The sequence below is a fragment of the Mugil cephalus genome, chromosome 7 (genome assembly GCF_022458985.1).
Source record: "Mugil cephalus isolate CIBA_MC_2020 chromosome 7, CIBA_Mcephalus_1.1, whole genome shotgun sequence".
Taxonomy (NCBI): Eukaryota; Metazoa; Chordata; class Actinopteri; order Mugiliformes; family Mugilidae; genus Mugil; species Mugil cephalus.
Window position 1 is genome coordinate 22361174 of NC_061776.1, and position 11413 is coordinate 22372586.

The window sequence follows — 11413 nt, forward strand, 5'->3', positions numbered from 1 at the left end:
CATATTTTCCCAGTGAATGCAACTGAGAATAATAATTTAAAATAAAAAAGGCCATTTGTTTTCACATCATTTCCACATTCAAGTTCCATCTGAGAGAAAATATGTCCTATCCATCTCCAAAGCATTCCTTTGTCCATTTTGAGCTGCAACACATTGTGTTCACATATTGAAACTCACTGACAAAGATGATATCAATAGGGACTACAAAATAGAGTTGACTGCTGTCTTTTCTTTCTTTTTTTTTTTTTTAATCTTTATATGGTTTCTTCTTCAGTAGTTTTTTCTTCCATTTAGTCCATCTATAGCCCTTTCTCTATCTCTGTCTGCTTTATGATTCTCTCCTCTCCACATGACATCAGCTTTAGGGTCTCGGAGTCATGTTGTTTATAAGCAAGACTATTTTTAACCACTGTAAAACCTCAGGTAATAACTTGTGTGTGCTTCACCCGTGTGTCTTGGCCCCAGGATTCCTGCAGCTCTGTTATGTTTGCGATCCGCACATCTGCCTCGCACAGTTTCCCCTCCATCTATCTCTGCCTCTTGGATTTTTTTCTTTTTTCGTTTTTTTTATTTTTTGGAGTCAGCCTGCCTGGTTATTCTGCTCTGTATCAGTGACAGGACGACATGTTTCTCTTTAACAGCGCTGAGGCCTCAATTTATACTGTCGATCTTCATTTGTGTGGCTCCCCCTCTGAATAGCTGTGCGATCGGCTGCTCAGATGTTAGCTGTCAGGGTCTTCACATTGTCATTAAACTCTTTCTGGCCTCTTTGTCTACGGCCTGCCGTCAAAGTCGCCTTGTCCAGGTTTTCAGAATGCAACTGTATTCAACAGCTGGTTAGCTTAGCATCTCACAAAGAATAGCTAGCTGTGCCAAAAAAAACAAACAAAAAGAAGAAAAAAAAAAAACACAAAAATGTCCACTATCCATGGTCTCTTGTTTAAAACATTCACAAAGTGGAAAAGCAACAGGTTATAATTGTGTAGCAAGTTGTTGTGTCTCCAATGTGTAAGACTGTTTATTGGTTAGCTTATCTTAGCTTAGCTTAAAGAATGAGAGCAGCAGAAAACAGCTAGCTTAAACCGTTGAGTGAACTCACCACATAATAAGATTTAGGGGTTGTTTTATTTTATGTCTGGATGTAGCTGGCCCTTTCCCACATTTTGTTAAGCTCGTCTAAAACCAAAAGATGACCAATTGCAAGCTGCGCTCATGCTATGAACTGGCAGACCTTTGCATTTCTCGTTTTCTAGTTGTCCTGTGTGTGAACACAGCACCGTAGATTTAGCAGAAGATTTACAAAATGGCACGAGGTAGCTCACAGCTCATTGAGGGCTAATCATCTGGTATGAAATGCGACTAATAATTTATTACCTGTCTGCATCCTTCGGAGCAGAAACTACTGATGTTGTTCCAGTTACAGCCTGCTGCTGTAATTTATAACTTTTTTGTTACCATTCAAGAGTAGCTACAGAAGAAATGTATTGCTATTGCTATGATTTTTGAAGAGATATCTGTCAGAAGATGTGTGGCTTTGTCAAATAAGGCCCAGCATTTAGTTTTTTGGTGGCTATGGAGCGAAATAATCAATTGGAATCTGTGGAATTGTTCACTTCTCCCATTGGGGCCTGCAGATAGTCACCAGCCTTTCCTTCTGGTGTCATAATGTCTTTGTGACACCAGATATAGCAAATGATTCTCGCCTAGCCTTCAAATGGGCTTGTCACAAGTCGAAATGTTTAAAATAATTTGATCCGAGGTGGCCTCACACAAAAATGTATGTAATTTAGTTGTTTATCTTTGTGATCTTTAGTAATGTTTTAGTAAACACTGATATTCCCTTCGTTAACTTGCTCACTGCTCGCCTCAGTGCTCGCCTCCAGACCTTTGCCTAGCAGTGGTCTTCTCATCACTTACAGTCAGTAAGTTCGATGGGTGAAATGGGTGATGTAACAAGGGGTTATTTTTTATCAATCTCCAGACAAGACTCGACAGTAAAGCCACCACATAATGTTATATAACCGCTAGTATGTATTTAATTATGGAACAGCTCATCAACACACTGACTAGAATAAATGAATTTAACTAATGACACCATACTGACCTATTGACTGATAAGTCTACTGGAGCCAGAAATTGTTTCCACTTGGTGACCATCGGCTGTACTGAACCTTAAGCCACTTCTGCATTGGCTCCAAATGTCAGACTCAGTGGCTACATCAAGCCTTCTTATACAGTCTATGCTGACAGACCGCTGCAGCTTCCTACTTAGCATACAGTCTAGAGAGTACTATCTTATCTCACTCTCAGCAAGAAATTGAATATGCACATTAATAAAAATGCCAAGCAAAGAGTTTGCTGAAATAAGATAGACTATTAAGTGCAGTTTATTATTAAATTTATAAACTGTATTTATGAACTTTGTAAAGTTTGTGTACATTTTGCACATTGCTGATCAAGCCTGGAAGCCAACCCAAAACCACCCTTACCACACTGGGGAAACCTAGCATCAGATAAGCTGTTCTGTACACTAACACCTATTTGCTAACATTTCTAACTTCTTCAGTGGCTGTTATAGTTCACATTTAACCAAAAGTCAATGTCAACTAATAGTAGAGCTATGGAAAAGAAACACATGAAGTGGGTTAGTTTGCCCTTTTGTATCTAGCAGCAAATATCATCCTAGGGAGCATAACCATAGCTCAGTGTTTGTCACTCTCACTGTCATGGCAACGGGCCATGACAAAAATGTGGTGGTACTGTGGGTGTGAAGGAAATTACCTTAACCCACTCAGGTTGCTGCACGTAGAGCAACAACACATTGGTGTCAACGGTGCAGTAGAAACATAGCAACTGTCTTTACTCTGCCATACCTTTGTTTTTCCTTTGGGTACATAGTAGATGCCTGAGGCCCTGAGCACAAAGAAGCGAGGTTTCCACACCTTCTTCCCATCTTCTTTTAGGTACAGTGTGCCCTCAAGATCAGGAACAATCACAGTACAGCCCCCAAAATGTTCCTGCAGCCAGAGCAGAAAAATGACATGAAAGAATGAAACTAACATGAATCTTTAAATCATTTTTTTATCCACACAGTGATGGCACTGACCTTGATTAGGAGCTCTCTGGCCTGTTGGTTTATCTCACTCAAAGATGCTTTCTTCTTCTTCCACATGTAAAATACCTTTAGGGTGAGAAAAGCACAGTTTAATTCACTGGCTGAGTGTTACACCCTCCGATTAAACTTTAATGAAACTCTCTTGGTCACCTGAGGGTCTTTGAACATCACATACTTCTGGGGTCTGACCATAAAATGGATTTGATTTTCACTCTGGCGTGTCCAAGCGGAGAGAGGCTCCACTAAATATTCATGATCCTCAAAGCCTCTTTCTGAAATGATAAGAAAAATCAAACTGCACCCTTTGAAAGCGCGCATCAGTCTTTATTATTCATTATTTTAGCATGTGCAAAAATGTCTCCCATCTCTGTGGACTTTCAGTCCCAGTTATCTCACCAATCTGCAGTTCGGGGTTGGTCTCGCTTAGGCTCCAGTCGATGCTGCAGTCGCAGTGCGTCTTCTCAAACAGCGTGTCCAAAACCTCTCGCACTGTCTGTCTCTCATCCACCATCATCGTCTTTGAGCTGCCGTCGCTCAACAGCACCTTTATTATTAACTATGGCGGGCAGTGTGATTAGTCACTTCAGCTTTGATTCTGCGATGGAAAGTCAAATATTCAAAGAACACCTGACTTTACCTTCCTCACTTTGGCTTCCTTCAGCTTCTCAAGAGCCAGTTTGATTTTGTCTTCCTTCGTCTGGGGTTTGCTCTGAGAACATAATACAAGAAAGCATGAATTTCTCTTCATGTCCACAAAATTCCAACTTTATCCTGCTGGTAAGTGAAAAGTTTGGATTACTGTTTGCAACACCGTGGACGATCCAGCAGTGTGTTTCGGTGGACAAAGATGAGCTGCTGGCTCCGGCTCCGGCTCCGGCTCCCGAGGCATGGCAGGTGGTGCTGGTGTATTATCTGTAAGGGTGCTGCACTCGTCAGGAGTCAGGAGCTCCTGTGAGGTCGCCTTTGAACCCAGGTCAGCCACCAGAGCGTCCAGTTCATGATCCTCCAGTTGATTAAGAGACTCTGTAATGAGGACAGGGGGCAGTTGTGGTCTTGAGAGTTAGAGCTAGAAAACCAAGCATGTAAGGTCACTGGTTCAATCCCTGAACTGGCAGGATAAACATCTATATGGGCTAAATAAAAAATTATTTCCTCTAAGCCTTTAACTAAACTACCATAGTAAAACTGCGACTGGCGGATCAAACTGCTTCTCCAGAAAATCAAGATTCAAATGATGTTCACAGTGTAACTGACAATAAATTATTTAAACAGCTTTAGTTTGAACTGTAAAAATCTAACTTTTTTTTTAAAAAAGGAAAATAAATAAATAAAAATCTCCAAACATCAAATCAAGACCAGATTCTTATGCATCCATGTTCAATTTCTTCTGAAAAACCAACAACTTTACTATGAACCCACTTGAGATGTTTTATTTTGATGTCCAGTAAAACTAAAATTAGATTCTTCAAATTAATTAGGGGAGGCTTTAATCTAAATGTGGACGTGAAGCGTGCTAATCGGTTAACCGTGTCTAATTCAACCTCCGCAACCTCATATGGGGACATTAAGTTTTAGGTTTTATTGCAGCTTATTCTGCATCATTTAAACCAGTTGTCCTCGTTAGTTGACACTTTAGTCCGCAAGGGTCCACAAAAGTGGACGAGGAACAAAACCCCATCAAATTCAACCTCCTTTGCTTATTAACGTTTCTAGTTTGACCAGTCGCACAAATTTAACAAATTTTACCAGTTGCAACGAGCTACAGCGCCGCTTAATAACAAGTACCTGTTTGAGGACGTTGGGACTAATATTTTGTCACACATTGGTGACTTTATTATAATATAAATAATGAAATACTCCCAGTGTCCATATATGAGGACATTGTTTTTTTCAAAAACTGCTACTTCCTGTAGAAAGACGATGCTTAGTTTTAATACTTCTTAGGTCCTACTCATCCAAAATACCTTCGAGAAATTAAGAATGCAGACTAAACTAACGCTCAGGTCTCAGGAGGTTAATGTACAAAAACATTGTGTCGAACATGTCAAATAAGAAGGCTGACCTCAAACCTTAGTGTAGACTAGCTTGTTTAGCTTGACTCTGCTCTGAGTATTTATGCTAAGGTAAGCTAACGGTATCCTGGCTTTAACTTCATATTTAAATGAGATAATATGAAAGTGTGTCAATCACCGTATATGTCAAGTTTCGAAGCAAAAGGAGAAGTGTATTTTTTCTTACAGAGTTTCTACAGTTCTTAGTTTTGAGTTTTTATTCATCCTCATCTTCCTGTTCTCCATTTCCCTGACTGATGATCTGCACAGTTTCTAGAGGTCACACTGACTTTCTGACACATGAGGAAGCAACCACCCTCCCAATAAGAATCTTATCTCTTGAAAGATTCCCTCTCATATCTCCCTCTACATCACAGCTGGTTTCAGGGCAGTGTGACTTTTGGTTTGCTCTAATTTGCTCCTTTTTTTTTGCTTTTGATTCGAAGATTTTTTTTTTGTTATCTACAACCGTACAGAAGCATGAAACGGAATGAACGTATGCACTCAGGTCTAATGTGACTATAATATATAGATACTAAGTAAACAGTATAGTTGTGTGTGTCATTTGAAAGATTTCTCACCGTTCAGGTCTGTGAACCCAATGGAGATGGTGCGCTCTCTACGTGAATCAGGATCTCCTTCTGGCTCATTGGGTGCAGAAACTAGACTCTGCAAGGGAGAAATGTGATGTAAAATTAATATCAGAGCACTTATTACTTCCACACACCACCCATAAATGACAGTTACGCTGCGATGTTTTTTTTTTTGATTGTTTTTTTTTCTGGTAGAAGCTGCAGCTCATAGTTTAAAATAACCTTTGTAATCAAAGTAGGCCATATGTGTCCTTGAAAGGATCTGAACTGTTATTTCTCCCCCCTGTACTTTATCTTGCTGTTTTCAATCTGTACCAGTAACCGAAAACACATTGCACTCGGCATATGCAGAGACAATAAATCACAAGTCAGCTCATTAACAAAAATGGATTTATCACGTTGTAATGTAACAAACTGAACTTCCGAACCAAGGAAATGACTCCAGCGTTTGTATCTGTTCCAGTTTAATCATTTAAGTCATCAAGAAGAGAACCAAAGTGCACCGTTTTAATAATTAACATGTTGTGAGTCACCAAAGCCTGCGCACAACATCATGGCTGCCAGCAGGCGGTTGGTTCCTGCTGGAGCGGCTGCTTAAACAACACCTCGGAGCCCCTTTAAGCAGAGGCTTTTGTCTTATGGCTCCAAGGCATTAATGCAGAGATAATGGACCCAAGCAAGATAATAAATGAAACCATCTAATTCATGTGGTTTCTCAGAGGACCCCTGCTTTAATCAAATGATTTTCTTATAAAGTCTGGTATTAGCCTGTGGAGTGGCGTTTGGCATGCGTCCTCCATTGGAAAGTCATCACAGTGACAGTGACATGGAGCGTCTTTCTGGTATGTCTGATGTAATGCTGAACATAGATTGCTCCAGTTCTGAGGCCTGCACTCGTTTACAGCTTACATGCAGAGTTTGGAAGCAGACGATAATGAACCGCGCCTCGGGCTCAGTCTGCATCGGTCAGAAGTGTGTAATGTATTTCTTGGCGGGCTGTGGTCTTATGATGAGCGGCTTATATGTGCTTAAGGGGAATCTGCAGAGATTGCCCAGGGTCCGATCCAGATGTGACGACTTCACATCACAGGGTCGCCTTACATTTCTGTGGGACGATCGGTTTCAAAACAAAGACTGTCAGGTGTAATCGGATAATGTTCAGATTAGCGAGGAAAACATGGGATGATTTGTCTGATTCGCTTATTGTAACCTGTTCCTACTTCAAAAGTAAATATTTAGCAGAGAGAGTCTCAGCTGGTCATGTTTTGAGAAAGAATATGACCAGTTTGATTAACATTACGTTCAGTTGTTATGGTTCTAGTGTGTTCTCATCCCTATTTGTTGTATTTCTGGGGTTTTCCCTCCCTCATATCTGTTGTCCTTGTTTTTCCTGTGTGGGTCTCTGGACATGGGTCAGTCATTCAAGCCCTGCTGTATATCCACCCTGGTCTGTCATCCACTCCTTGCCAGATTGTAGTTTTTGTCTGTGTGGTAATTCGCTGATACCAACCATCCGAGAATTAAATTTTTTTGTTCTTGTACTCTTGCTTGGCTTTTTTTTAAGCCTTCACCTTAGTTGCCTGCGTGCACAACCACCCTCAGCCTCATCTTTACCTGCAGGGATTAGATAATAAATTGTTTCTCAATACAAGACCTCTGAATCTGCGTTCTGCTTATGCATTGCCTTGTGACAACAGGATGTTGCCCAGTTTATATTTAGCCCCGTTTTGAGTCCCGCACTGGGTGCCCTTTCCTGCGTGTCTCTCCCCCCTCTCTGCCTCCCGTTTTCTGTCACTCTTCACTTTCAATAAAGGCTAAAATGCCAGAAAAATCTACAAAACTGCAGATTATCCCATGTGCATCTGTGGATTTTTTACTAATTAGCATCCTAACATGCTAAATGAAGACCATGGTGGACCAATGTTCCCTTAAAATGGGGTTGTTTCATTAATGGTGAAGTGTTTTCTGATATTTTAAATGTCGGTGGTGGAACATTTTATTTTTTATTATTAGAATATGTCCAAGGAAAATACTAAAATATTCCCAACAATTTTCCGTATTGTTAACAACAGAAGACCCTTTGCCTTGTTTTTCGCTTACCTGAGAGAGATGGTCCATCTCTCCGAGCAGGTGACTGAACATGGCATCTATGTCGTCCATCTGCAAAGACAAGGGCAAAACATTTCGGTTTCAGCAGCAGCACAGGGAATAATGTGGAAGTAAAGAAAACGCTGAGGCAGAAAGTGGAAACAATACAGCATGTTTCAGGAATTGAAAACTTTCAGAGGATTTCAGTTCATCTGAGGTTGAATTTTGTGTTTGTTCTGCAGTAAGTGGAAAACACTGGGAGACATGCTCAGTTGGAAAGGGCCTCATGAACATGGACACTTTTGTGGTACGGGCGTATAAACACTGTGTGCCCAGGCACATATACAGTTTGGATCACTGTCACAGCTGCAGGAACAGATAAACAATGTGCAAAACCTGTGCTTAATCACTACAGAAAGAAACAGAAGTGTGATAAAGGTGCAAGGTCACCAGTCGTGCTCTGCAGTGTCATATCAGTGACTGCAGAGTGACAAAGCAATTATCATCAATAAACTACGAATTAAAGAGGTGGAAACAGTGTCTTTGTGGACCTAATTTAAGACCTCTTTGTGTAGAGGTCCACGTCACATTTTAAAAACCAATCAATCAAGTATGAAGACATTCGCCCTTTAAAAACAGAACTCTAACAGACATTCAAGGTGATTGAGAGCAGCATGAAGTTTGGAATATTTCAGTATGACAGCTACCGTGCCTCATATCAGATGTATTCAGTGATTAATCTGTGAATGAAGGGCGACAGCTCGTTCCATCTGATGCACTTTATTGATCATTCCAGTGAAGAGGCCCCAGAGAGATCAAAGATTTTTTATCAGGCGGGAATTTTGTGAAACTCTGGGCGTCTGGGTTTTTACCCATACAGAGGCGGCTTCTTGCCAGCTTTAGGACCAAGAATGCTTCTCGCATGTGGACGGGCTAGAAAAGCAAACTGAAGACTGAAAAGCCACAGTAGCGTAGCTAGAAACTATATATACACAGATCAACACAAATATAGCGATGCACGCACAGCCTTTCTGTCACCGAAGAAATACTTGCTTGTTGTTGCGTTCATTTAAGACTTTTCATCATCATGGTAACTGGTTTCTGTACATTTGATATAATAAGACACTTTTAATCCTCACCTGTGTATATGGTACCACTAATTCTATATTAAAGACATGCTCTTATACTTTTCTAGAAGTACCTCTATAATTTTTGTATATGTTTTCATTCCTTTATCTCATTAGGTTTAGCTGGTTTTGGTGTTCACATGATTCACTGCGCTGTGAATGCTGAGAACAGCCCCATGTGGCGCTAAAACACAAATAAATCTGTGGTCAACCCGTCTGTTGGTATTTAGTGTGAAAGTAACCCTAACTTCCGGTTTTCTTGTAAAGTATGTGCTATTCATGTGGGATGGGGGGAGGGGTTTGCCATTAAGAAGAGGGTCTCCCTTAGCTGATCTACTGACAACACTGACTTATTAATAATATTTTTGCCTGTTTTCTTTTATTATCGTGCACTAAAAAGTCTAACTTTTAACCTAATGCTGCTTCCATCTTTTCCTTGCGCATGTTTTTCTCTTGGATTTCCTTGTGACACAGCTGAATATCTCATCTGAGGTGCAGTGAATGATATGACCGAAGAGAATGCCAGTCTGAATACACAGAGAGCAGCGGACATCTGTTCGCCTGTGTTTAACTTTACCACCTATAGATTCTATACTCTAAAGCTGCAGCTGAAGGTATGTAACTCACAGATTCTTTCTTGTGTACACTAACTCACATGTCGTATCTTAAACATTTATAAATTCTGTCTTTATTGCTGCTTGTATTAGTTGTTCATCTTCGTGTGCAGATGCAAACGTCCACGCGGCCTAATGTACATATACACAAACAGAGGAAAGACATAGGCTGTCCAGTCTCATTTTGTGTTTACGCCGAACAGTAAACACACCATCCATTACAGAGTAATGAGGTGAAAGGGGAAGAGTGTAGCGAGCGTGTTAGTGGACTGAGTATTGTTTCCATGTGAAAGTGAAATTGTTGGATCGCCAAAGCGAACTCTACCTTTGTGGCCTTGCAGGACTTCTGCCTCACACATGTGAAAGCCAGTCTTAACCCATTTATCTCATGTAACACTGTGGATATGAATGCAGCTATTTTCAGTATTACAGTGACTCTCTATTTGAAGTTCTGCCTGTGAGCTCATCAGAGCGCGCATTACAAAGCCACAATAGTTTATAAACTCAGTCTTCTCATCAGACATTTTGGCGTATTGCTGCCGCCGCCCCACTGTGGCCTCACGTACCGGCAAAACACCAAGCCATGAAGAGGCGGGCAAACATGCTCCCGAGCCAAAGCTTTAGCACAAAAAAAAATAAATAAATAAAAATATTTATTGAGACTCGTATGCATGAAAGCAATCACAATGAATTGCCCCGCTGACAGTAAACAGACATGTTTTCTCTCTTCTTGTGGTCCAGAGCTTCTTACTGTTTTGTAATTAGTTGCACAACCTCCCATTGGATGCCGTGAGAGGACATGTGTTAGTCTAAAATCTGATACGCCCGCTCAAGTATTTAACTGTTAAAGGCACAAATATGCACAGGTCCCAATGTGGCAGCGCAGTGACAAATGCACAGCTAGAGTCACAATGAGCGAACACATCAGCAACAACAACAACAACAACAACAACTAAGTCATCTAACTGTGGGGCGACAGGAAGGGCCAGAAACTACCTGAACGCACAGCACAACTCTGGCAAGATGTTTGGAACAATCGCGTGCCAAGTGGAGAGCTGGATCTGTTTTAAACAGCAAAGGATGCACACAGCACATATTGTTTCGATGTGGTTTCTTCTTCTTCTGTTGCTCGTCATATGAGGTTAATCAACAAACACAAGCTATTAACTTTTTTTTTTATTTAATGCAGCCCCACTGTACTTTCAATGCCTACATATATATCCTAAATATATATTTACAAAATAGATCTAACTTTGACTGTTTGACTGACAACTTTGTATTATATTAATAGACACTCACATAACTTGAACTTGAACTTGAATGCTCTTACCTTTTCTTTCTCTTTGACACATGAGAGCACCATGGAGTGTGTGTACCGTAAATGATCAAACCCTCAAGGGTCAGTCTATATAACCACAGACTGCCTCTGCACTATCAGTTGAATTTCCTGTGAAATCAGGAAGTAGATGAGAGCTCTCTGCCAAAGCTGAGAAAGTTTTGCTTTCGGGATGTTGCTGTGCTGTGTCCGTATGACTCAGACTGACTGATGATATGCTGCTTACTTATTTAGTTAGTACTTCCCTGAAATCATCTTACATGGGGTCGTCTTGTGTAGCTGCCTTGCTTCGACAAGGTTAATTCAATTAGCACAACTAAAGACACATGTGTGGATGTACAGTAGAGAGCCTTGGAACGCACGTGTCACTTCACATGATGCAACACATACATCAAAGGTTTACAGGGCCAAATATAGAGAAGTGAGTCGTGATGTGGGGGAGGGAGGGGAGGTCTTCTCAGGACGCTTCGGGTTTCTCATCCCCGCGGT

At 40.8% G+C, this 11413-nt stretch overlaps 1 protein-coding gene across 2 annotated transcripts in view; it reads right to left on the minus strand.

Annotated features, from left to right (window-relative positions):
* LOC125010387 (amyloid beta A4 precursor protein-binding family B member 1-interacting protein-like) overlaps positions 1-11011 on the minus strand; it is a 14104-nt gene extending 3093 nt beyond the window's left edge. For both annotated transcript variants that reach the window (XM_047588975.1, XM_047588976.1), the window contains exons 1-9: positions 10919-11011; positions 7860-7919; positions 5748-5835; positions 3915-4138; positions 3753-3824; positions 3512-3671; positions 3266-3387; positions 3107-3181; positions 2874-3017 (exon numbers count right to left, since the gene is read on the minus strand). In XM_047588975.1, the coding sequence (XP_047444931.1) occupies positions 2874-3017; positions 3107-3181; positions 3266-3387; positions 3512-3671; positions 3753-3824; positions 3915-4138; positions 5748-5835; positions 7860-7919; positions 10919-10951 (978 nt within the window). In that variant the 5' untranslated portion in view covers positions 10952-11011. The remainder of the gene's footprint in view (positions 1-2873; positions 3018-3106; positions 3182-3265; positions 3388-3511; positions 3672-3752; positions 3825-3914; positions 4139-5747; positions 5836-7859; positions 7920-10918) is intronic.
* Positions 11012-11413: the final 402 nt, after the last annotated feature.